The sequence below is a fragment of the Gorilla gorilla genome, chromosome 19 (assembly GCF_029281585.2).
Source record: "Gorilla gorilla gorilla isolate KB3781 chromosome 19, NHGRI_mGorGor1-v2.1_pri, whole genome shotgun sequence".
Taxonomy (NCBI): Eukaryota; Metazoa; Chordata; class Mammalia; order Primates; family Hominidae; genus Gorilla; species Gorilla gorilla.
In genome coordinates this window covers 44704678-44732000 of record NC_073243.2, presented here as the reverse complement: position 1 = coordinate 44732000, position 27323 = coordinate 44704678, and the positions used below count along the sequence as shown (strand labels likewise).

Sequence of the window (27323 nt, the reverse complement as noted above, 5' to 3'; positions counted from 1 at the left end):
GGCCACCTTTGACACAATTCTGGTGGAGGGGAAGTGGGGCACAGTCTCATTACTACCAGGTAGTGGTGAAAGTCCACGTTCTCTGCTCAGGCTTTCTGACACCCAGGGGTAGGGAAACAGAAGTGCTTTGTGACATCTGGGCAGCTGTGGAAATTCAGCCTCTTCAAAGGCCTCCATTGACATCAGTCTGGCTAGGAAAGGAAGGAGCACCTTGTTACTGATTGCCAGGTGGCCTCCACTGATTCTATAGTCAAGAGTAGGAGGCCTCCTTACCTCTGGATGGTGGTGAAAGTTCTGACATGGCTTCCTCTAATGAACAGGGTTGCCTCTTTACTACTGGGTGGGTATGTAAGTTCAGAACCACCACATGGCCTTCTTACTGCTGGCAGGGAAGAAAGTCCTGACTCCCAACTCAGTCTTCTCTGATCACCCCAGGGGCAGGACACCATGTTATAGCTCAACAAGGGTGGAAGCTGAGGTCCACTACTTTTGGCCTTTTTGGACAGGGGTGGTGGTAGGGTGGCATTTTTTCCATGGTGTTTAGCTGCAGTAGGGTGGTTATAGTTGAAAAGTTTTCTGTCTTACTGTGTTGCCTCTTTCCTCATCCTTTTGATAGAGCAAAGTTTTGGGAGACTTTTGTCTTCCATTGGTGTTTTCAAGGTTATGATCTTCTCTAGCATCCAGTCTGGTATGTATAAGGCAAAAAGAAAACTGCTGTGTCCCTCTTTGTGTCCCAAAGTCCCTAGGCAGTCTGCTGCCTTTGCTCCACTTTTCAGATATTTCCTAACATGTATATTACATATAATGTGCAAAGTTTTAAGCTACAATTAATAGGAGGAATAGAGAGGAGTGTGTCTACTCCATCTTAGTCTGAAACTAGAAGTCCTGTCTTTCCTTTAAAACATTTTCAAGATATTTATTCTCTAATATGAAGAGATATTTAAAACATTTTCAAGGTATTTATTCTCTAACATGAAGAGTCTTTTTTTGTTTGTTTGTTTGGTTTGTTTTTTTAAGAAATAGGGTCTCACTCTGTCACCCAGGCTAGAGGCTAGAGTGCAGTGGTGAGATCACTGCAGCCTCAAACTATTGGGCTCTAACAATCCTCCCACATCACTGGGATTACAGGCATCACCTACTGTGCCTGGGTTCTTAAGTCTTCTAACCAATATACATTTTTAAATTTTATTTATTTATTTATTTATTATTTTTTGAGACAGTCTTGCTCTGTCACCCAGGTTGGAGTGCAGTGGTGCAAGCTCGGCTCACAGCAACCTCCACCTCCCAGGTTCAAGTGATTCTCCTGATTCAGCCTCCCGAGTAGCTGGAACTACAGGCACCATGCCTGGCTAAGTTTTGTATTTTTAGTAGAGACAGGGTTTCACCATATTGGCCAGGTTGGTCTCAAACTCCTGACCTCAATTGATCCATCTGTCTCAGCCTCCCAAAGTGCTGGGATTACAGGTGTGAGCCACCGTGCCTGCACACCAATGTAATTTTTTTTTTTTTCTTTTTGAGACGGAGTCTCACTCTGTCTCCTAGGCTGGATGCAGTGTCTCGATCTCAGCTCACTGCAAAATCTGCCTCCTGGGTTTAAGCGATTCTGCCTCAGCCTCCCGAGTAGCTGGGATTACAGGCACACACCACCATGCCCAGCTAATTTTTGTATTTTTAGTAGAGACGGGGTTTTGCCATGTTGGCCAGGCAAGTCTCGAAATCCTGACCTCAAGTGATCCGCCTGCCTCGGCCTCCCAGAGTGCTGTTCTACAGGCGTAAGCCATTATGTCCGGCCTATACTTTAAATTAGGATGAATGTCTTCTAATTGTTGATTTTAGGAGAGCTCTTTATGTATTTGAGATGTGAATTCTTTGTTGGATAGAGTTACCATACTTTCTCCCACTCTGTGGGGTGCCTTCTAACTCTGTCTAAAGATGTCTTCTTTTTCTATAGACAGAAACTTATAATTTAAATTGGCACATTTAAAATTTTAAAAAATATTTAGAACTCTTTCTATTATCTTTAAGATACTTTTTGTCTACTTGCTAAACTTTTTTTTTTTTTGAGATGGAGTCTCACTCTGTCGCCCAGGCTGGAGTGCAGTGGCTTGATCTCAGCTCACTGTAACCTCTGCCTCCTGGGTTCAAGCAATTCTCTGCCTCAGCCTCCAGAGTAGCTGGGACTACAGGCACGTGCCACCACGCCCGGCTAATTTTTGTATTTTTTAGTAGAGATGGGGTTTCACCATATTGGTCAGACTGGTCTAGAACTCCTGACCTCGTGATCCGCCCACCTTGGCCTCCCAAAGTGCTGGGATTACAGGCGTAAGTCACCGTGCCCGGCCTGCTAAAAAAATTTTTTTTTAACAGAAAAGCCAAAAACATTGGCTTCTTTGTAATATGCAACTGTCCTGAAGCAAACACAACCATTTGCTTGCGATCATTATACTAAGTATGAATATCATGTTCCACAGTCAAAGAACAACCAGAAAACACTTTGACCCAAATATAAGCTAAAAATAGGGGAAATCTTGTCTTATATATTTTTTTAAAAAAAACCTGGCCGGGCGCAGTGGCTCATGCCTGTAATCTCAGCACTTTGGGAGGCCAAGGCGGGGTAGACTACCTGAGGTGAGGAGTTCGAGACCAGCCTGGCTAACATGGTGAAACCCCATCTCTACTAAAAATACAAAATTAGCCGGACTTGGTGGCACATGCCTGTAATCCCAGATACTCCGATCGCTTGAAACTGGGAGATGGAGGTTGCAGTGGGCCAAGATCGTGCCATTGCACTCCAGCCTGGGAGACAACAGCAAAATTCCGTCTCAAAAAAAAAAAAAAAAAAAAACCCACGAGTATTTCTCTCGTAAGTTAACTTTCTACCAGATGTTTATTACTTACTTTTGCAATACTAATGTCTGAAGATATGCACTTTTGTGCATATGATATCAATGTGAAAAAATTGCTGTTTTTTTTCCCACTATGAATAGGCTAATACAAACTTTGTAACCTTGCAGGTAATTTTCCTTTAAACATATATTGTATTTTTTAATTGACTAGAGAGTTGCTCTGAAGTACGATATCCCTGTGACATCTCTTCAAGAAACACTTTTTCTTTCTAAATGTCTTTACATTCTTCTTTCCATAACTGATTTTAAATAAATTTATGTGCTCATGGCTGATTCCTTAACCCTATCCTCCCCTGGATTAACTTTTCTTCTGGTTGAAGTTATATCTGTTAACTCTTATTTTAGGGAATGTGTATGGGTGGGAAAGATTTTTAGTTTTTATATGTCAGAAAGTTTATTTATTTATTTATTTAAAGATGGTCACTCACTGTCACCCAGGCTTCATAGAATATAGTGAATAGTTAGCTGCAACCTTGAACTCCAGGTATAACCAATCCTCCGCCTTAGCCTCTCAATTAGCTTGGACTACAGGTATGTCCCACCATACTCAGCTAATTTTTTTTTTAATTTTTATTTTTGTAGAGACAGGGTCTCACTTTGCTGCCCAGGCTACAACATTTATTTTGTCCTTATTCTTGAGTAATACTTTAGCTGGTTATGTGATTCAAGATTGATTATCCTTTTTACCCCTCAGCACCAATGTCCATTGTTTCTGATGACATATATAATTATTGTCCTTAAGTTACTATCCTTTCTCTTGGTATCTTTGAATACTTTCTCTTTAATGTGTTGTAGTTTCACTAAACTATGTATGCTGAGCATAGTGGCTTATGCCTGTAATCCTAGGATTTTGGGAGGCCAAGGCAAGAGGATCACTTGAGGCCAGGAGTCTGAGAGCAGCCTGGACAACATGGTAATACCTTGTTTCTACAAAAATAAAAATAAAAAATACATTAGCTGGGCATGGTGGTGCATACCTGTAGTCCAAGCTACTTGAGAGGCTGAGGTGGAAGGATCACTTGAGCTCAAGAGGTTGAGGCTACAGTGATCCATGACTCTGCCACTGCACTCCAGCCTGGGCGACAGAGTGAGACCTCATCTCAAAAACAAAACGAAGCAAAAACCTATGTCGTGTTGTGGATTTAGCATATTTAGCTTTTTTATCCTGCACAGCACTCAGTGTACATGCTTTTCCAAAGACTTCTGTTTTTCTCCATTCTGGAGATTTTTCACCTATAACCTATTCAGATATTACTTATTTATATTCCTTCATTCTTTTTATCACAAACTTCTATGTGACATATGGTAGAGTCCTTTGATCTCTCCTCTACATTTCTTATCCATGCTTCATAATTTTTACCTCTTAGTCTTTCTGGGTTAATTTTTCAACTGTCTTTCAGTTCATTCTCACTGACTGTAGCCAGTCAAGAGTTATCCTACTTGCAGAAATTGTGTTGAAATTCTTATATTTAATCCAATATGGAATCTGTAATTAATTCAATTTCATAACCTAATTTTGGTTCATTTGTTCCTATTTTTGTTTTAAAGTTCCTTGCTCTTTTTAACCAGGCATGGTGGCCCACACCTGTAATTCCAGTGCTTTGGGAGGCCCAGGCGGGAGAATGTCTTGAGACCAAGAGCTCAAGACCAGCCTGGGCAACATAGCAAGATCCCATTTCTTAAAAAAAAAAAAAAAAAATTAGCATGGTGGCAGGCACCTGTAGTCCTAGCTACTCGTGGGACAGGAAGATGGCTTAAGCCTAGGAGTTCAAAGCCAGTGAACTCCAGCCTTTGCAATAGTGAGAACTTATCTCAAAAAAAAAAAAAAAATGGCAGGGTGAGGTGGCTCACTCCTGCAATCCCAGCACTTTGGGAGGCTGAGGCTGGTGGATTGCTTGAGCCCAGGAGTTCAGGGCCAGCCTGGACAACATGGTGAAACCCGGTCTCTACTAAAAACACAAAAATTGGTAAGGCATGGTGGCTCACACCTGTAATCCTAGCACTTTGGCAAAAAATTAGCCAGGCGTGTTGATGAGTGTCTGTAATCCCAGCTGCTCAGGAGGCTAAGGCAGGAGAATCTCTTGAATCCAATAAGAGGAGATTGCAGTGAGCTGAGATCACGCCACTGCACTCCAGCCTGGGCAGCAGAGCGACACTTGGTCTCAAAAAAAAAAAAAAGTCTTTTAAAATAAATTTGTTTTTTCAAACATCTTCAAAATACCCATTCTAAAGCCTCTGTCACACTATTCTATAAAACTAATTTTATCAAGACTAAATAAATGTTCCACTTCATGATTTTGTTAGGTGTTGCTACTAGCTAGGATGCTTTCAGTTTCAAGCAACATAAAACCTTGTCTCAATCGACTTAAACCAGAAGGAAAATTTATTATCTTACTTATCATGTTCCCAAGTAGGAAAGCTCTAGAATAAATTAATTCACTTGCTCAATAACATTATCAGAATTTGCTCTTTTTCTTTTGTGTTTCTGCCATACTAAACATGCCAGATTTGTCCATGGCAAGCTCTCCTTATGGTTACAAAATGACTAAGCAGTTCCAGATGTCCCATGCAGACCAAGTAATATCCACCAGAACAAGAGAAGCCACTTACTACTGGCATTTTTTTAATCAGTGAAAAAAATATTTCTCCAAAGTTCCTCAGAAGATACATAATAATACTGGATCAAATATATTCTTTAATAAATCACTAAAAAGGATTCAGATAAGCATGTTTGGTTTAGCTAAATGCACAGCTATATAGAGAAGAGTGGATTACCCAAACAAAAATCAATTCTGTTAGAAAGAAAGCAAGAAGAGGAGAGCCAAACAACAAAATCTGTTTGCCTTGGCTATCTTTGCATTAGATTCCTTCCTTTTGATTTGCACAGTCATATTACTAGAAAAGTGTTATGTTTAAGGTTTGTCACTTTTATTCTCTTACTCCCACTCTGTTTTCACCCCTCCCCACCTAAAGGTTTTAAATTGCTTCAGTCTGCCCCATCTACAAGCTCCGAGTCAGTTATCATGATACAATTATGTGTAACATTTTATAATAATTATATTAAAATTATTGAAACCAGTAAACTAACATTGATATAATAGTATTAACTAAACTGTAGACCCTATTCAAATTTCACCACTTTTTCCAGTATTGTTTTTTTTCAGTTAAAGGAACTTACGTAGGATCCCACCTTACAAGTAATTATTAATTCTTTTTAGTCTCCTCCAATTTGAGTTTATCGGGCTTTCCTTGTATTTCATAACCTTGACACATTTGAAGAGTACTGGCAAGTTATTTCATAGGATAAACTTCATTTACATTTGTCTGACATTTTCTCATGATTAGAATGAGGTTATGCATTTTTGGCAATAATACTACAGAAACAATGTTGTGTCTTTCTAATTACATCATATCAAGATATTTTGATTATTGAGACATCTGATTACCTGTGATATTAACCTTGACCACGTGATTAAGGTGGTGTCTGCTGGGTTTCTCCACTATAAAGGTACTATATTTCCCTGTGTAAGTAAGAAATACAAAATACAATTTTAGATGATGCAAAGATCCTATTTCATTCTGAATTTTCACCCACTAATTTTAGCATCCTTCAGAAGACGCTAAATTATTGCTGTGTGTCTACAAAATTATTACTAGGGTATTTGCCTAAAGACAACTTTTCTTCTATGTTTATTAGTTGTAATACTTCTATAAGGAAGATTTATTCATTCTCTCTCATTTGATTGTAATTTTCTATCACTATGGACTTGAATATTTATTTTATTCAGTGTATTAAAATCAAAACTATCTCCTTATAACATATCCGATACAAAATTTAATTCAAAATAGTTCACATACACGAACATAAAAGTTAAAACTATGGGCCAGGTGCGGTGGCTCATGCCTGTAATCCCAGCACTTTGAGAGGCTGAGGCGGGTGGATTGCCTGAGGTCAGGAGTTCGACACCAGCCTGGCCAATATGGTGAAACCCCATCTCTACTAAAAATAAAAAAATTAGCTGGGCATGGTGGCAGACGCCTGTAATCCCAGCTACTTGGGAGACTGAGGTGGGAGAATCGCTTGAACCTGAGAGGCAGAGGTTACAGTGAGCAGAGATCATGCCACTGCACTCCAGCCTGGGTGCGACAGAGCAAGACTCCATCTAAAAAAAAAAAAAAAAAAAAAAAGCTAAAACTGTGAAACTTCTGGGAGAAAATGTTGTGCATTGGTTTGGCAAAAAGTTTTTAGATATGGCACCAAAAACACAATCTATGAAAGAAGCCATTAATAAATACAATGCCATTAAAATTTCAAATTTTTGTGCTTCAAGATGCCATTAAGAAAATAAAAACAGACAAGACACAGACTGGGAGAAACTATTTGTAAACATACATTTAAGAAAGGACTTGTATTCAGAATACAAAAAAACTCTTAAAACTCAATAAGAGTACCCACTTTAAACATGGGCAAAAGAATTCCATTTGATACACTTTTTCCCATCCCTTTATGTTTACCCTTTCTGAATCATCTTGTCTTGGTGTATCTCCTGTATAGTGCATTTGGGTTTTGCTTTGTGAGTCAGGCAGATTCTCAGTTATAAACAATACGCTTGGTCTCACCTCTATATTAAGAAAGTCAGTCCTCACTAGGACAACCTATGCATTGCTTCCACTCTCCCTTCTCAGTCTCAACCTCTGGCAACCACTGATATTTTTACCACCTCCATAGTTTTGCCTTTTCCAGAATTCATATAGTTAGAATCATATAGTATATAGCATTTTCAGACTGGCTTCTCCAACTGAGTAACTGGCATTATGGTTCTTCCATGTCTTTTCATAGCTTCATCGCTCCAAATATTTTTGCAAAATATTATTCCATTGTACGAATGTACCTCATTTTGTTTATCCATTTATTTACTGAAGAATATCTGTGTTCCTTCCAATTTTTGGCAATTACAAATAATGCTGCTATAAAAATTCATATGCAGGATTTTGTACGGATATATTTTCAACGCATTTGGGCCAATACCTAGGATTGTAATGCTAGATCATATAAAGGCATGCTTTATTTTAATGAGTTTCCCTTTATTGTGTTTTACAGATATTGTCTGTTGTACAAATGGAAGGTTTTTGGTAACCCTGTGTTGAGCAAGTCTACCACTACAATATCTCCAACAGCTCATGCTCACTTTGTGTCTCTCTGTAACATTTTGATAATTTTCACATTTCAAAACTTGTCATTATTATGTCTGTTATGTTGATGTGTAATCACAGATCACTGTAATTGTTTGGAGGAATCAAGAACTACATCTATATAAAACAGCAAACTTAAATAATAAATGTTGTATTTTGACTGCTCCACCAACCAGCTGTTCCCTTGTCTCCCTCTCCTTAAGCCTCCCTAGTCCCTGATATACAATATTGAAATAGGCCAAATAATAACCCTACAACGACCTCTAAGTGTTCAGATGAAAGAAGAATCGCATATTTCTCACTTTAAATCAACAGCTGAAAAAGAATTAATCTTTGTGAAAAAGTCATGTCAAAAGTCAAAATAGGACAAAAGCTGGGAGTCTGGCACCAATAGTTACCCAAGTAGTGAATATAAAGAAAAAGTCTTGAAAAAAATTAAAAGTCCTGCTCTAGCAAACATATGAATGGTAAGAAAGTCAAACAGCCTTATTGCTGATCAATGGAGAAAGTTTTAGATTTCCAGATAGAAGATCAAACCAGCCTGCTATGGTTTGAATGATTGTCTCCTCCAAAAACCATGTTGAAACTTAATCCACAAAATGTGGCAGTATTGAGAGGCAGGGACTTTAAGAGGTGATTGGGTCACGAGGACTGTGCTCTAATGAATGAAAAATGGCGTCCGGGCACGGTGGCTAACGCCTGTAATCCCAGCACCTTGGGAGGCCAAATCACTTGAGGTCAGGAGTTCAAGACCAGCCTGGCTAACATGGTGAAACCCCGTTTCTACCAAAAATACAAACAATTAGGCGGGCATGGTGGTGCACGCCTGTAATCCCAGCTACTCGGGAGGCTGAGGCAGGAGAATTGCTTGAACCCAGGAGATAGAGGTTGCAGTGAGCCGAGATTGTGCCACTGCACTCCAGCTTGGACAACAAGAGTGAAACTCCATCTCAAAAAAAAAAAAAAAAAAAAAGAAAGAAAGAAAGAAAAATGGTTTATGCAATTCATTAATTAATGCAGTATTGGGTTATCATGGGAATGGGACTGGTGGCTTTATAAGAAGAGGAAGAGAGATATTCCTCTCAGACCCTTCACCATGTGATGTCCTGTGCCACTCTGGGATTCTTCAGAGTCACCAGCAGCAAGAGGGCCCCACAAGATGCAGCTTCTCAACCTTGGACTTCCTGGCTCAATAACTGTAGAAAGAAATTCCTCTTCTCTATAAATTACCCAGTTTTAGTTATTCTGTTATAAGCAACAGAAAATGGACTAAGACACAACCACAACATTCCTCTAAGCCAAAGCCTAATCCACAAGGCCTTAACTCTTTTCAATTCTATGAAGGTTGAGAGAGGTGAGGAAGCTGCAAAAGAAAAGTGTGAAGCTAGCAGAGGTTGGTTCATGAGGTTTAAGGAAAGAAGCCATCTCCATAACATAAAAGTGCAAGGGGAAGCAATAAGTGCTGAGGCAGAAGCTGCACCAAGTTATCCGGAAGATCTAGCTAAGATATTGATGAAAGTGGCTATGCTAAACAGCAAATTTTCAACGTAGACAAAACAGCCTTCTATTGGAAGAAGATGCCATCTAAGGACTCTCATAGCTAGAGAAGTCAATGCCTGGCTTCAAAGCTTCAAAAGACAGAAAGACTGTCTTGCTAAGGGCTAATGCAGCTGGTGACCTTAAGTTAAAACCAGTGCTCGTGTACCATTCCAGCAATCCTAGGGCCCTTAAGAATTATACTAAAATCTACTCTGCCTGTGCTCTGGTACCAGTCCATGGCCTGTTAGGAACCAGGTCACACCACAGGAGGTGAGCAGCAGGCGAGTGAGCATTATGGCCTGAGCTCTGCCTCCTGTCAGATCAGCAGCATTAGATTCTTACAGGAGCACAAACCCTTTTGTGAACTGCACATGTGAGGGATCTAGGTTGCATGCTCCTTATGAGAAGCTAATTTCTCATCATCTTAGGTAGAACAGATTCATCCCAAAACCATCCCCCCAGCCCCACTCTGGGTCCATGGAAAAATTGTCTTCTACAAAACTGGTCCCTGGTGACAAAAAGATCGGAGATGGCTGCTCTGACGGATTTGGATTTTCAAGTACATTGAAAACCTTCTGGAAATTATTTGCCACTCTAGATGCCATTAAGAACATGTGCAATTCATGGGAGGAGGTCAAAATATCAACAGTAACAGGAGTGTGCAAGAGGTTGGTTCTAAACTTCATGGATGACTCTGAGGGGTTCAAGTAACCACACATGTGGTAGAAATATCAAGAGAACTAGGGGTGGACCCTGAAGATGTGACTGAATTGCTACAATCTCATGATACAACTTGAACAGATGAGGAGTTACTTCCCATGGATGAGGAAAAAATGGTTTCTTGAGATGGAATCTACTTCCAGTGAAGATACAGTGAACATGGTTGAAATGACAAGAAAATATTTAGAATATTACATAAACATTGTTGATATGGCAGTGGCAGGGTTTGAGAGGAGTGACTCTTATTTTGAAAGAAGTTCTACTGTGGGTAGAAACCTATCAAACAGCATCTTACCATGCTACTGAGAAATCTTTTTGTGAAAGTTAAGAGTCAATCGACGTTGCAAACTTCACTGACTTACTTTAAGAAATGGCCACAGCCACCCTCCAACAACCACTACCCCAATCAGTCAGCAGCCATTAACACTGACAAGACCTTCCACCAGCAAAAAATTACTAGGTGAAGGCTGATTAGGCATCTCAGCACTTTTTAGCAATAAGGTTTGTTTTAAATAATGTATGTACCTTTTTAGAAATAATGCTATGTATAGTTACTAGACTACAGTATAGTATAAACAAAACTTTTACATGTACTGGGAAATCAAACAATTTGTGTGACTCACTTGTAGTATTTGTTTTATTGCAGTTGTCTGGAACCAAACCCACAGTATCTTCGAGGTATGCCTGTATTAGGGCTATATTTAGCTTTGTAAAAAACCGTCGAACTGTAACACTAACTGGCTATGTTCCTGTTGCTCCACATCCTCATCAGCCTTTGGTATTATATTTTAATTTTAGCCATTGTGGTAGGCACATAGTGATATCTCATTATTTAAATTTGGAATTCTCTAATGACATATGATGTTGAACAACTTTTTCATGCTTATTTGCTATCTATATATCTTCTTTTGTGAGGTGCCTGCTCAGATCTTTTACCTACTTTTTAATTGGTTTTTCTTATTGTTGACTTTTAAATAGTTCATTGTATATTTTGGATAAAAATACTTTATCAGATATATTTTGCAAAGTTTTTATCCCAGGTTGTGGCATATCTTTTCATTTTAACAGTGTCCTTCACAGAGCGGTTTTTAATTTTAATAAAGTCCAACTAATTTTTTTCTTTCATGAATCATGCTTTTGGTGTTGTAGCTAAAAAGTCATCGCCAAAGTCAGTGTCAGTCCTCTAACTTTGTTCTTCTTAAATATCTTAGCAGCTATTCTGGGTCTTTCCCTCATTAACTATACAATTTTGTCAATATCCACAAGTACCTTGCTGGGATTTTTATTGAGATTTCAATGAATCCGTAAAGTTAGGAAGACATAACACCTTAAAAATATTTAGTCTTCCTACCGATGAACATGGAATATTCTATTTATTTCTATCTTCAATTTCTTTCATGAGACTTTTGTAGTTTTCCATATAGATCTTGTACAAAGTTAATTTTGTTTCCTTCCTTCTTTCTTCTCTCTCTCTCTACTCTTTTGGTGCTAATGTAAATGTTTTAAATTTCTAATTCCAAATGTTCATCCCTGGTATATCTAAGAAAGTAATTGAATGTATATGAACCATACAGTCTCTGTAAACTTGCTATATTCAGGTTTTAGTTTCAAATTATTTTTTGTTGAGACATAGGAATTTTGTCTTATTGCATTAGCAAGAACTTCCAGTGCAACATTAAATAGGAATGATGCGATCTACTTGCCTTGTTTCTGTTCTTCAAGGGAAAGCATCTGATGTCCCACCATTAAGTATGTTGTTAGCTGTAGGTTTTTTGTAGATATTCTTTATGAAGTTGAGGGTTTTCTTATATTCCTAGCTGGCTGAGAGGTTTGTTTTTAATCACAAATAGATGTTGGCTTTTTTTGTCAAACAGCTTTTCTGCATCTATTGATATGATCATGACCTTACTCCTTTAGTGTGATAATGTAATGGACTGTATGAACTGATTTGTTGAACCAGCCTTGCACACCTGAAATAAATGCCACTTGACTGTGGTGTATAGTTTTTTGTTATATATTGTTATATTAGATTTGCTAATATTCTGTTGAGAATTTTTACAGCTATGTTCATGAGAGATACTGGCCTGTAGTTGTCCTTTCTTGTAACATCTTTACCTAATTTTGTTATCAGGGTAATGCTGGCCTCACATAATCTTTTTTTTTTTTTTTTTTTAATTTTTTTTGAGACGTAGTCTAACTTTGTCACCCAGGCTGGAGTGCAGTGGTGCAGTCTCAGCTCACTGCAACCTCCCCATCCCGGGGTTCAAGTGATTCTTTTGCCTCAGCCTCCCGAGTAGCTGGGATTACAGGCGCGTGCCAGCACGCCTGGCTAATTTTTTTGTATTTTTAGTAGAGACGGGGTTTCACCATATTGGTCAGGCTAGTCTCAAACTCCTGGCCTCGTGATCTGCCCACCTCAGCCTCCCAAAGTGCTGGGATTACAGGCATGAGCCATCGTGCTGAGCCTCACAGAGTGTGTTAAAACATTTCCTCTGCTTCTATTTTCTAGAACAGACTGTACAAAATTGGCATCACTTGACAAAATTGGCATCAGTTTCTCCTTGAATGGTAGAATTCACTAGTGAAGCCACCTGAGACCAGTGCTTTGTTTTGGAAGCTCATAATTGATTCAATTTATTTTATAAGTTTATGCAAGGCAGTTATTTCTCCTTGTGTGAGTTTTGGTAGGTTGCATCTTTCACAAAATTGGTCCATTTCATCTGTTATCAAATTTGTACACTCAAGAGTTGCTCATAACATTCCTTTATTAACCTTCTAATGCCCTAATATTCACAAGAAGAGTAATAATGGCACCTCTTTTCATTTCTGATTTTAGTAATTTTTGTTTTTTCTTTTGTTATAGCAAAAAGTTTTATAAATTTTAACTTTTCATTGAATTTCATTTGTTTCACTGAATTTCTCTATTGTTTTTGTTTCAATTTTATTGATTTCTACTCTATTTCTTCTGCTTACTTTGGATTTAATTTGCTTTTTCTAATTTCCTAAAGTAGATGCTTATTGATCTTAGATCTTTAACATTTTCCCATATATGCATTCAATACTATAAATTTCCCCCTAGCCACTGCTTTTGCTGCATCTCACAAATTTTTTTTTTTTTTTTTTTTTGAGACGGAGTCTTGCTTGTTGCCCAAGCTGGAGTGCAGTGGCGCAATCTCAGCTCACTGCAAGCTCCGCCTCCCGGGTTCAGGCCATTCTCCGCCTCAGCCTCCCAAGTAGCTGGGACCACAGATGCCTGCCATCACGCCCGGCCAATTTTTTATATTTTAGTAGAGACGGGGTTTCACCACGTTAGCCAGGATGGTCTCGATCTCCTGACCTCGTGATCCACCCGCCTCGGCCTCCCAACAAGTGCTGGGATTACAGGCATGAACCACGGCGCCCGGCCGCATCTCACAAATTTTGATAACTTGTAGTTTCATTTATTTAGTTCAAAATATACTTTCTCGAGACTTCTTTGACCTATGTGTTTAGAAGTGTGTTCCTTAATCTACAAGTATTTTGGGATTTTCCAGGTATTTTCATTACTTATTTCTAGTTTAATTCCTTTGTAGTCAAAGACATAGCTTCTATGATGTCTTTTTTGAAAAGAAAAAGTTAATTATCCCTTTATCACCATATATTGCCTCTCACTTTCCTTGTTCTGAAGTCAGCTTTGTATGAAATTAATATAGCTACTCCAGCTTTCTTTTGATGAGTATAGTTTCATATGTTAGTCTATCTAGGCTACCCTAACAAAACACCATACACTAGGTGACTTAAACAACAGAAATTTTCATTTTCTCAAATTTCTGAAGACGAAGTCTGGGATCAGGGTGTCAGCATAGTCAATTTCTGGGGAAGGCTCTCTCATTTGTAGACAGCTACCTTCTAGTTGTATCTTCACATGGCAAAGAGAGCAAGCTTTCTGTGTCCCTTCTTATAAGGGCACTAACCTTATGTTAGTCAGGGTGCCACCTAACCTTAATATCTTCCAAGATCCTGTCTCCAAATACTATCACACTGGGGGTTAGGGCTTCAACATATAAATTTGGGGAACAGGGGAACATGAACATTCAGTCCATAACACATGATGTATCTTTCTCCATCTCTGTATTTAAAGTGGATTTCTTGTTTAGTCGTTTTTTAATCCACTGTGACAGTATCTGTGTATTTAGACAACTCACATTTAAACTGATTGATATAAATTACTATATTTGTTAATGTTTTCTATTAATTGATCTTTTGTTCTTGTCTTCCACTTTTCTGCCTTCTCTAAATTCAATCCAGCATCTTGTACAATTCCATTGTCTCTGCTCTCTTACCAGGATTAAACAGATACGAACAATCCAACATCATGTGAATTGGCTCTCTGATTATTGCAAAACAAGATTCATTAAAATGGATGATCTTCTGGACACAGTCAAATGATAGAAGAGAATAATCATAACGTAACATGAAAAATAATAGCATGTATCAAATAGTGGTTACCCCAAGGCAGAGAGGACCTGGATAGGAAATATCAAAGGAAATTTCAGTTTTATCTGTAGTGTCTGCACTTTTTGTATAATAAAAAATAAGTTAAAAATTTTACATCTCTACATGCTAAAAAAAAAGCAAGATTCCATCAAAACAAAGTTGTAGGATAAACAATAAACTAGGGAAAGTATTAAGAATATTAAAAATAAGCTATTAGCAACTTTTCACTTACTAATTTTTGAGTCAACATGTCATAAAATGCAATAAAGTATTTGATACACTACATTTAGCAACTGGAAGCATATTGACATACCCCATATAAACTTTTAGAAAAACACAGTCTATTGGTAGGCATTGCAAGCATAAGGATTACTTTTTTTTTTCTTTTGAGACGGAGTTTTGCTCGTCACCCAGGCTGGAGTGCAGTGGCGCAATCTTGGCTCACTGCAACCTCTACCTCCCAGGTTCAAGCGATTCCCCTGCCTCAGCCTTCAAGTAGCTGGGATTACAGGTGTGCACCACCACACCCAGCTAATTTTTGGTATTTTTAGTAAAGACGGGGTTTCACCATGTTGGCCTGGCTGGTCTCGAACTCCTGACCTCAAGTGATCCGCCCACCTCGGCCTCCCAAAGTGCTAGGATTATAGGCATAAGCCACCGTGTCTGGCTCAATTACATATTTTTAATGTTTTAATTAGCAAACACCAAAAGTGTTTTGCTAGTACTTCACGGACAACAGTACTACCTGCTCTGAAGAATTCTTGTCAGACCTACACTGCCATTTCTTCCCTCTCCAGTAACTTCAAAGAGTAAAAAGTTGCTCACTTCTTCAATATCCAACTGCAGTATTCTAGGAGGTACTTTATATATTATCTTCCCCTAAAAGAGTTACATTCCCTAAAATATAATAGTATTTGTATTTTCTACAGAGGGATTTGGTATACTTCAAATATTTGTTTACTTTAGAAAATATAAAGTAATTAAGGTAAGCAAGAAACTTGGATAATATACAGTAGAAAGCGCTTTCAAGTAAAAAAATAAACAAATTTATCTTAGAAAACTAATGATACTAAATGGATTTAGGATTCTCTAGTTTAGCTTGTTATGTAATGCTAAATGAGTCCTATATCTTAGTTTATCGGCCTTTAAAAAACATTTGCTACTTATAAAAATATCCCACATCACTAATAGCTAGAGATTTTCAGAAATAATTTTATTTACAGAAAATTCACAGAGGATTAATAAAATGTCATGAATACAATTTTGCTGGTAATAATTAGCAGAATCAAGAGTAGATTAACATATAAGGTAACATGGTATATTAACAATACAAACTAAAATATCAATTTTATGCTAGCTTTATCCATTAGTTTTTCATATTCCAATTTTAAACAAATCTAGAAATAAGACAGTACATATGAAACAAATTTGCTAAATATTTTTAAATTATGCCACCTCAGATATTACCTCAATTTTAAAACCATCTGCAAATTAAATGACCTTCCCATTATAATTTCTAAATATAAAGAAGCACCAGCTGGAACTCAAAATGCATAAAAGATATTGTTATATATTTTAAGAAAATATTATATTAGCAATATCATAAATCAACAAAGAATCCAAAGAATATTGCATGAGGTAAGGTACATTAAATGTTTTATGCCTAGAATATTATCTACCTGCATTCTTATCCATATAGTTTAAAACACCAAAGAACTCACTGAATAAGAAATGACCATTTAAAAATGAATAATAGATGGCAGCACATGCCATTTTGCAATAAAAGTAAGATGGCCTATGCGCATTAATTTGCAAATAATGTTTTTTATCCAAATAGTCCTGTGGTTCCAATATTCTTGAATGATAAGAATTTTTACTGTGTGAAAAAAGAAAACATCCTTTTACTGATGGAAAGCTTCTAATCTTATTCGGGTTGGATCTTCTGGATGTCTCAAGGCAATTCCATTACGCAGCAGCAGCTCAACATAAGGTGGCCAAAAGGAATCACTAATTTTGACATATGGATCATGTGGAACATCAAATAATCTATTTATAAGAATCTAGGAGAAAATATCATTCAAAATATACTTTACTTGGGAAAAAGTCAATATAGCTGTAAGAAAGTTTTTTGTCAAAGAATATTGACCTCTTCTTTTTCAACAACTGTTTAATACTTTTAATCTACAAATTTGAATTTCCTTTTTGAAAGGACTACGGGTATTAGCTAATGAAAAAAGCTTTAAAGTGAATTTTTGCATCTTTAATTTAGAAAAACATTTCCTAAAAATTGGTTAGAAAGAATTTACAATCCTCCCACTTCTTTTGAGATTAATATCTTCTTTAGGATAAAGACAAAAATCTTAAAAAATTAATATTTCACAAAAAACACAAAAAGTTAAAAAGAAAGTGAGCAAGTGTGTCTTAATATTTGAAGGAAAAATAACTGGTCCTGTCCCCCACAAAACACCTATTCTTCTGATAAATCTTTGCAAGAGTCAATTTTATCATCATCACTTCCTTCAGCTTCATCCTGAGTATCCCTGATCTTCGTTAAGGATATTGTGGAATTAAAACCACAAATTGAGTTTTGAGTATTTGTATTAAATTATATAGGCTAGCATTTTCCAAACTGCATTCCTTAGAATTAGTCTCCTAAAGATGTTCTTAGTTCCTGAAAAACAAGGTTCTGTGATCAAACAAGCTAGGGAAAGCTAGCTAATGTGAATTGAGAATCAGCTGTCTTTCCCAAATGCACTGCTTTATAAAAGTTTTTTCAAGAAACAAATAGTCACAATTGTTTGAATACTAATGTTATGAAATACAGTGGAAAAACGCTAAATGTAGATCAATTATTATTTTGCCTCCTCAGCTGTCTTCCGGCGCCTTCACAAATTACAAAACTAGAACTCAGAAGAGTTAAGAGATTCCTCAGGGGCACATAATCAGGGGTGGATCTTGGATTAGACTCCGTATCTCTGAATTGTCAGGCCAAATTTTTAACTGAAAGATGCTATTATTTTAAGGAACATGGAAAAGAGAATGCATAATTTATATAATTACAAAGTGCCATAGAAATAAATCAAATTAATCCATCAAGCTCTAATCTCAATTAAATTTTATAATAATACCTTAGTTCTTGAAATAACATTTTCAACTATCATTAATTATTTCAAGTCCCACATTCTGCAGGAAAAAAGCTTTGGCCTCAATTCTTTTGAGTATCATAATATAGAATTAAATATTATTTGTATTTTAGAGCAATGGCTTATTTTAGTACAAACAGCTTATTTTAGTACAAATCTTTTCTATTTTGCATTTCTAATTTTAATCATATTGTTTTATTTTTAACCTAACTGCAGTTTTAATATTAGTTCCTTTATCACTGACAATATGAGCCTTGGAGACAAACTTAGGATTCTAATGCTAACTTTTATATGCTGATATAGTTTAGGTGTGTCCCCTACCAAATCTCATATTGAAATGTAATCCCCAATGTTGGAGGTGGAGCCTGGTGGGAGGTGATTGGATCATCAGGGTGAATTTCTCATGAATGCTTTAGCAAATCTCCTTGGTGCTGTCCTCATGATAGTGAGTTCTCGCAAGATCTGGCTGCTTAAAAGTGTGTGTGGTACCTTTCCCCCTCCCTCTTGCTCCCACTCTGGCCATGTAAAGTGTCTGCTGCTGCTTCACCTTCTGCTATGAGTAAAAGCTCCCTTAGGCCTCCCTAGAAGCTGAGCAGATGCTAGTGTCATGTTTATACAGCCTGCAAACCATGAGCCAATTAAACTCCTTTTCCTTATAAATTATACAGTCTTAGGTATTTCTTTACAGCAACACAAGAATGGCCTAACACAGATGGTACATACTATGTACACTATTAAAAAATTATACATGTAATACCTTTCAGTATTTCCATGACTGACAATTTTTATTAAAAAAAAAAGGTTAAGTCATCCATGAGAAACTATAGTCATCTTAGTTTCAGCATAAACTAGAGTAGCTAGAAATATGTTAAAATATTCTAATTACGAATTTAATAAATATTTGTATTTTGCTTTTCAAAGCAATAATACTCTGTATTAAATCCTGAGGAACCAAAACTTGTCAGCTGGGCAAAAAGAGACTTTAACACCTAGTTCATTAAGTTAAATGAAACGCGTTTTCTGAAATCACTCTTTCTTCAAAATTTACCAATGATTTTAAAAGGGGGTACACTAATTGGTAAATACCCTGTTCTTCATACACTATTTCATTTTCCTTTCTGCCCAATTTATCATGAATTGTCATATCAAGATCTTCCAAAGTATTTAATATAACTGATAATATGGTTGAGGTTCAAAAACATTTTTGAAAAGCTCAAAGATATTTATAAAACAAGGTATATGTCAAATCAGAGAAAGTTGGAAAACTCAGTACTTACATTATAAGAAAAGAGACTGAGGTTATTTTTTAAAAATTGTACAATTTCTACAACTTTGTTTAAAGAATCTTTAAGTTCATTACGTATTTTATATAGAGTACAGAGCTACCAATTAAACAGTCAATGTAACAGCATAGAATTTTACTCTGTAAATACTAGATAACATCATTAAAAAAATTTTTTCACCCTGTCAGCTCATGCCTAGATAAAAATTTTACCTGTAATAAATCTTGGGAACATGATTAAGAGATAGACCTTAAATTCACATTATTTTAAAAATAACAATATTCCTCTCAGTACTGTACAGGGAACAGAAACTAATTTTATACCAAAGATATATTATTACAAATATATTTAATAAAGATTGATGCATACTTTAAGAATTAAAGCAGTATTTTTTGTTTTTCAAGTCTGAGTATAATTGTTCACAAATGACTAAGACAGCTTCAAGACAAAACAAACTACACAAAACACTTACCTCTAACATTTCATGCAGTGTTATCAGGTTTACAGATGATTCTTGAATGTTTTTCTTCAAGAGAAATGTGAATAACAAACAATTACCACTTCACTTCTGCCACTGGTGAAATATTGGACTGTTTTTACAAGACTTTTATTTCTGAGACAGAGTTTCATTCTTGGCGCCCAGGCTGGAGTGCAATGGCGCAATCTCGGTTCACTGCAACCTCCGCCTCCCAGGTTCAAGTGATTCTCTTGCCTCAGCCTCCCGAGTAGCTGTGATTACAGGCTCCCACCACCACACCTGGCTAATTTTTGTATTTTTAGTAGATAACAAGGTTTCACCCTGTTGGCCAGGCTGGTCTCGAGCTCCTGACCTCAGGTGATCTGCCCACATCGGCCTCCCAAAGTGCTTTGATTACAGGAGTGAGCCACCGCGTTTGGCCAAGACTTTTAAAATTAGTATTTCTTAGTTGTAATGGTACAAAGTAACTAAAATCAAATATTTGTAGTTAAGTGACAAAAAATTCCGAAAGTAAACGTTGTATTTAAGTCAGATTCATAAAAATGCAGTTGAAATATCTTCTAAGACAGTGAAAACTCTTACAGTAACTGGAAGATACAATTAAAACTATCCATAAGCATATAATAGATATACACATAATATATAATCATATAAAAAATTTAGAATTTAAATCCCCCAATAAAAACTCCCCAAATGACATTCCAGAGTACATTTATGCAGTTTCAGTATAGGAAACTTGCTCTTATGAGAGACTTAATCATCCTTCTATAGCTCTTGACAGTTTGTCATGTTAGCTCAACTCATTAGTTGTTTCTTCCTTGGAACGACGAGAATAAATCTCATTCCAATTCTACCCAAGAGTTCCTCAAACATTTGAAGACTGCTATTATAAGGCCCAAATCTTCTCTTTTTCAAAATACTAATCACCATTTGTTTCTTCAATTATTTTTCTTTTTCTTTTTTTTGGAGACAGGGTCTCACTCTGTCACCCAGGCTGGAGTGCAGTGGTGCCATCATAGCCCACTGCAGCCTCAACTTCCTGGGCTCAAGCTATCTTCCCACCTCAGCCTCCCAAGTAGCTGGAACTACAAGCACATGCCACAGTAATGTTTTTGTTTATTTGTTTGTTTTGTAGAGGCAGGGTCTTGCTACGTTGTCCAAGCTGGTCTCAAATTTTTGGCTTCAAGTGATCCTCCCACCTCAGTCTCCTAAAGTGCGGGATTACAGGTGTGAGCCACCACACCCCACCTCAATTACTTTTCATATGGCATAAATTTGAGGCTTCTCAATACCATGATTATTCTCTGAATGTGCTCTAATTTGTCTTTTGTTTTCCTTCATCCAGTCTCCCACAATGATCTAGGTGTGATTTGACTACCAAAGACAAAAAAAGAACACCCACTTTCATAATTACGGAGACTAGAATTCTATTCATTAAATTTAAGATGGTATTCGCTTTTAGACATCTATTTTTTCCTTGTGGACTTCTGAGAATAATATCATCTAAAATGCCAAAGTATTTTTCATATATCTAGCTAAAAATGTCTTCCTTATTCTGTAATGTAATGTATTCTGTATGTATGTAAATACATAGATATTCTATGTATTTCTATTTAAACATCATCCTATTTTATTTGTCTTAGTTCCTAACTAGCTAAGAAATAAAGTCTTCAATCTGTCATCCAACATATTTACTATCTAGCCCTCTTACTTTCCCATCATTTGTAAACTTTGATAGCCACATATTCTATCTCTTTAAGTTATTGTTAAAAATGTTCAACAGGACAGACTCTAAAGGAAACTGCTAGAAAGTTCCAAGATCATACTAATCCTAATCAGAAGGTTTTGAATTCAGACATTCAATTAATTATAAAGTTGCCTACTACGGTGACAACTATTACTTTCCTGATACCAGTCAGAGATTACCATGGAATTCTTATAAAGCCTTGCAGAAATACAAATATATTAAAGAAATAGTAAAATAACACTAACAAAAATATGTATGACTCCTAAATAAAGAGAGCCGAGCAGGCTCTGAAAATCTAATACCTTAGTAAAGGAAAAAGAGTGGTATAAATGAGCATATGATTAGTGGTGAAGACAGCACAATTATAGTATTGATTAATAAATGAGAAGCAAGATACAGGTTAAATTATAAAGACTTGAAACAATCAAACGAAATGCAGAAGAAAAATATAAAAGAAAATTTCTATGAAATGAAATGTGAATTAAAACTGCCCAGAAAAATAACATATCTTTTTCAAAGGAAAACTGATATTGAATAACCAACATTGTGAAATATTCTTATGTTATTGGTTCAAATATAAAGAACTCTCCAGATATAGTCAGAAGCAACAAGTCATCCATAGACTGGCCTCAGAATTCTCTATACCACATTCCATCTTAAAAGACAGGGAGCAATACCTAACAGAACTTGAGATTAAAAAAAAAAAAAAAAGTGCTTAAAATATCCTTTTAGTGTAAAGACAAACAAAGTATTTACACCATCCAAGAATCCAAAGACTAAACACCCAGGAATTCTTGAACAAATTACTTGTCAAAGAAACCCATCAAACCAAGCGAAGGATTAAACTTAAGAACTCTTGGAGGCTTGGCCCGGGCACGGTGGCTCATGCCTGTAATCCTAGCACTTTGGGAGGCCAAGGCGGGCAGATCACCAGCTCAGGAGATCGAGACCATCCTGGCTTACACGGTGAAACCCCGTCTCTACTAAAAGCATACAAAAAAAAAAAAATTAGCCAGGGATGGTTGCGGGCGCCTGTACTCCCAGCTACTCAGGAGGCTGAGGCAACAGAATCGTGTGAACCCGGGAGGTGGAGCTTACAGTGAGCCAAGATCACGCCACTGCACTCCAGCGTGGGCAACAAAGCGAGACTCCAACTCAAAAAAAAACAAACAAAAACTCTGGGAGGCTGAGTCGGGCGGATCATAAGGTCAGGAGATCGAGACCATCCTGGCTAACACAGTGAAACCCCGTCTCTACTAAAAATACCAAAAAAAAAAAAAAAAAAAAAAAAACACCACACAAAAAAACAAATTAACTGGGCATGGTGGAACACACCTGTAGTCCCAAGCTACTCAGGAGGCTGAGGCAGGAGAATCGCTTGAACCCAGGAGGCAGAGGTTGCAGTGAGACGAGATCATGCCACTGCATTCCAGCCTGGGCGACACAGGGAGACTCCATCTCAAAAAAAAAAAAAAAAAAAAAAAAAAAGATAATGAGCACTCACTCCAATACAATGTAGAATGAAGGCTAAATATAAATGGCGTTTTCTGAATAAAATATAAATAAAATAGAAGTTCTGAATAAAACATAACCTGCCAAAGTAAAAATAACACAAAATAGAAATAAGGGTATAGGAAAAAGAATGTTAATTTTCTTATCTTTTACAGCAGAGTCAATAACTGCCTAGAATTGAGATATGAAGTTTAACAAACTGTAATTAAATTTTCCATGTTTTTCATGATTCACTTGTTTCCTTTATATTGAAAGGATCTCTCCAGAACTAAAATCATTTGATGCAAAGAAATATTTATCCGAGTTCAACTGTTCAACTTCACTCATTCTTTTTCTTCTCTCAAAATTAAGTAAAATTAGGCCAGGCATAGTGGTGCACACCTGTAATCCCAGCACTTTGGGAGGCTGAGGTGGGTGGATCACCTGAGGTCAGGAGATCGAGACCAGCCTGGCCAATATGGTAAAATTCCATCTCTACTAAAAAACAAAGATAGAAAACTTAGCCAGCATAGCAGTGCGCACATGTAATCCCAGCTACTCAGGAGGCTGAGGCAGGAGAATCACTTGAACCCAGGAGGTGGAGGTTGTAGTGAGCTGAAATCTCAGCTACTGTACTCCAGCCTAGGTAACAGAACAAGATTCCATCTCAAAAAAAAAAAAGTAAAATTACATTTATTTTATTATTAGCATTTACTAAATTACATTGATCCAGCCATCCATCAATCCATCTATTTATGGTTCTATATGTGTATGTGCTTAACAAGATGTCTCAAATGACATTCACCTAATATTAATTGTGATGTTCACCTAATGGTAATGATCTGATGGAGGGAGTTTTGTTGTTTTTAGCTTTCTTCTTTGTATACATCTTTGAGTTATAAAGTCCAGTGTTGTGGACTGAACGATGTCTCCCCAAAATTTATATGTGGAAGCCCTAATGTGACTATGTTTTTAAAAATAAAGTCTTAAATAACGTAATAAAGGATAAACGAGGTCATAAGAATGGGGCCCTAATCCAATATGAATGGTTTCCTCATAAAAAGAGGAAAAGACACTTAAGAATTCTTTCTTTCCTTGTGTACACAAAGAGCCCAATGTGAGAACACAGTGAGCAAGTGGTCACCTACAAGCCAGGAAGAGACCAGAAACCAACCCCAACAGTACCTTCCTTTCGTCTTGAACTTCTAGCCTCTACACTGTGAAACTTTTGTTTAAACCACCCAGTCTGTGGTATTTTGTTATCACAGCCCAAGTAGACTAATAAATACAGTATTGTTGGGGAGAGAGAAGGAAACACACAGAGAAAGAAACAGAGAGACAAGAATCACTTTGTAACATGTATCAATAGTCCTTATACATCATAAAAAAAGAAGTGAGGTTATCAAATCTGACTTAATGACCCGATAATGGCTCATGGTAATCAAGCTTCCTTTTCAGGATGCCTCAAACCTCTGGTTCTATTAGTGGAGCAACAGCAACAAAAAAATGTTGAAAAAAATGGAGGAGACTGGGACCAGAAAATAAATCAGTGAGTTGTTGCAAGATTAAGGTCATAAAGAGGCAAGGAATCATGACTTTAATGAAATGGCCAACAGGAGGCTGTCATACTTTTACAAATAAATAAGAGGTAAAAAACAATAATAGAATGGAAGACACAGCCCATAACAAATGTAAAGCCTATAGACAATTATAAATAAGGGAAGAATAAAAAGAACACAGATAGTAAAAACAAAAACAAACAGAACTTTTTCTCCTTTTCCTAGTATATTCACATCCATTCAATAAATATGAACTGAGAAGGTTCTATATAAAAGATATGCAAGATAGAAGAGATACAAAGATGAATTAAACACACCGAGTAGCTCACAGGGCATGGGGATAAAGGGAGAGATAGACATAAATAACACTAACAAAATCATTCGAAAAGTGTTACTAAAAGTACACCTAGAGCCAGATTCAGTAGCTCACATCTGTAGTCCCAGCTGTGTGGAGGCTGAGGCGGGAGGATAGCTTCAACCCAGGAGTTCAAGTCTAACCTGGGCAACATAGCAAGACCTCGTCTCTAAAAAACTCAATCAATAGGTCAGGTGTGGTGGTTCACGCCTGTAATCCCAGCACTTTGGGAGGCTGAGGTGGGCGGATCAATTGAGGTCAGGAGTTCAAGACCAGCCTGGCCAACACGGTGAAACCCTGTCTACTAGAAATACAAAAAAATTAACTGGGTGTGGTGGCACGCGTTTGTAGTCCCATCTACTCAGGAGGCTGGGACAGGAGAATCTATCACTTGAACCTGGGAGGCAGAGGTTGCAGTGAGCGAAGATCATGCCACTGCACTCCAGCCTGGGTGACAGAGCAAAACTCGGTCCCCAAAAATAAAAATAAATAAAAAATAAAAATAAATCAATAAAAGAACACCTAAATTTCATAATATGTTTCACTCAAAAGATGCTTGAACTGTCTTAAGCAGGAATCTGCTACCCTCACCAGATTGGAAGGGTTTTAACCTAGGCAGAAAAAATAGAATGTATAAGGCACAAAAAAGTGAGAGGTCAATTGGTGACATAGCTGAATGGATTCATGTAAGAGATGGATGAATGCTTGGAGATGAGGCTGAAGAGATAGAAGTCCATAGTATAAATCCTAATGAAGAGATTTCTAAGGAGTTTACAGACTTCATTCCCTAGGGAGACGTGAAAGATTTTATGCTGAAAATGATTAAACTAAACATATTATTATTCAATGATTACTCCAATTTCAAAAGTCTTATTAACACCATACATATATATATATATATATATGAACTGTTCACAATCTTCTTTCACTCAATAAAATATTTATTTGCTTTTTCAGAAAAGGTTTATTTCATTATAGCTACTATTAAAATAGTCAATAACTTACATTAACCTGTAACAAATTTTAAACATCATTCTTTTGATTTAAAAAGTTGTACAAACTCATCACAGAAAATTGAAAAAATTGTGAAAAGCAAAAAACCACCTACAATCCTAGCTGTCAGACATAAGCACTATCAATTTTTAAACATAAATTAGATTCAAACAATTTAATCATCAGTGTTTTATTCATTCAACAATAAGTTGTATTTCATTAACTTCTTTGAAGGTGTTCAATACATTATATGAAAAGCTGACTTACTCCCATCATATGGATATAATATAAGAAATATACTCTGGCTGGGCGCAGTGGCTCACACCTGTAATCCTAGCATCTAATCGTCCCACTTGGGAGGCCGAGGTGAGCAGATTGCCTGAGCTCAGGAGTTCAAGACCAGCCTGGGCAACTTGGTGACATCCCCTCTCTACTACAAATACAAAAAATCAGCCGGGCATGGTGGCACACACCTGTAGTCCCAGCTACTCTGAAGGCTAAGGCACAAGAATCACTTGAACCCAGGAGGCAGAGGTTGAAGTGAGCTGAGATCACGCCACTGAACTACAGCCTGGGTGACAGAGAGAGACTCTGTCCCCCCGCCCCCCTGCCCCCAAAAATATACATATACTTAATCCCATTTTATTGAACAATTAGGTTGCTTCTAGTCTTTCAATAAGTATAATGTGATAATGGCATATTTCCATATATGTGCATACCTTTGAACTAAATAAGAAAATATGCTTCTAAACCCACCTAAAATAATTTCAAATATGATAATTTACATAAATGTCTTCTCTAAAACTTACCTTTTTCTTTTTAACACTTCTATCAGGCAGAGGAAAATGGTCTTCTAGAAACTCGCCCAAGGTACTCAAGAGTTTCTCCTTATATTCTTTTATATTAAGCATTTTAGTTTTCAGTTCATTAAAGATTCTAATAGATTAAAAAAAATTAAGAGAAACATTTAACTGATACAACACATACGCACATGTAACTAGTTATTCATGAAGTTGATCAAAAACTTTGTTAAAACTTCATTTGCTCAAACCAAATAACTACCTTTTTGAAAATAATGTCTATATAACAAGTAGAGAAACCAAAGGTACAGTCAAGTCAAGTCACCCATAAAAGATCATATAATAGCTAATAGTTAACAAAAGTTAGGGCAAGACTCCTGATTCCTGGTAACATTTAACTTCATCTATGTTTCACGTAACACAAAAAATAAAATACTTTTCCTATTTTAAAAACCTAGAACATAAAATTAATACCTTGATTCAGAAAATGTTTCAACCTTATTTTTCAATTCACTGTGTAGTACATTAAGAGATTCCATTATCTGTTGCTGTTCATCCAACCACCGTTGTTCCCTTTCGACATGGAAAAACAAAACAAGCAATATCTAAATAAAACTTTAAATGTCACAATATATATGAA

At 36.7% G+C, this 27323-nt stretch overlaps 2 protein-coding genes across 24 annotated transcripts in view; both read right to left on the bottom strand.

Annotated features, from left to right (window-relative positions):
- Positions 1-14805, bottom strand: part of ADAMTS6 (ADAM metallopeptidase with thrombospondin type 1 motif 6) — a 362071-nt gene extending 347266 nt beyond the window's left edge. Inside the window, exons 1-2 of the mRNA XM_063700711.1 lie at positions 14681-14805; positions 6353-6427 (exon numbers count right to left, since the gene is read on the bottom strand). The gene's annotated coding sequence lies outside the window, so the exon portion shown is untranslated. The remainder of the gene's footprint in view (positions 1-6352; positions 6428-14680) is intronic.
- Positions 14725-27323, bottom strand: part of CENPK (centromere protein K) — a 46444-nt gene continuing 33845 nt past the window's right edge. For 17 of the 23 annotated variants that reach the window (XM_019013720.4, XM_004058774.5, XM_055367666.2 and 14 more), the window contains 4 exons: positions 27158-27256; positions 26693-26819; positions 19733-19786; positions 16027-16894 (listed from right to left, as the gene is read on the bottom strand). In XM_019013720.4, coding sequence (XP_018869265.1) covers positions 16736-16894; positions 19733-19786; positions 26693-26819; positions 27158-27256 — 439 coding nt within the window. In that variant the 3' untranslated portion in view covers positions 16027-16735. Of the gene's footprint in view, positions 14864-16026; positions 17845-19732; positions 19787-26692; positions 26820-27157; positions 27257-27323 lie in introns of those variants that run through there. The other 6 variants (XM_055367679.2, XM_055367678.2, XM_063700725.1 and 3 more) reach the window with 2 other exon arrangements.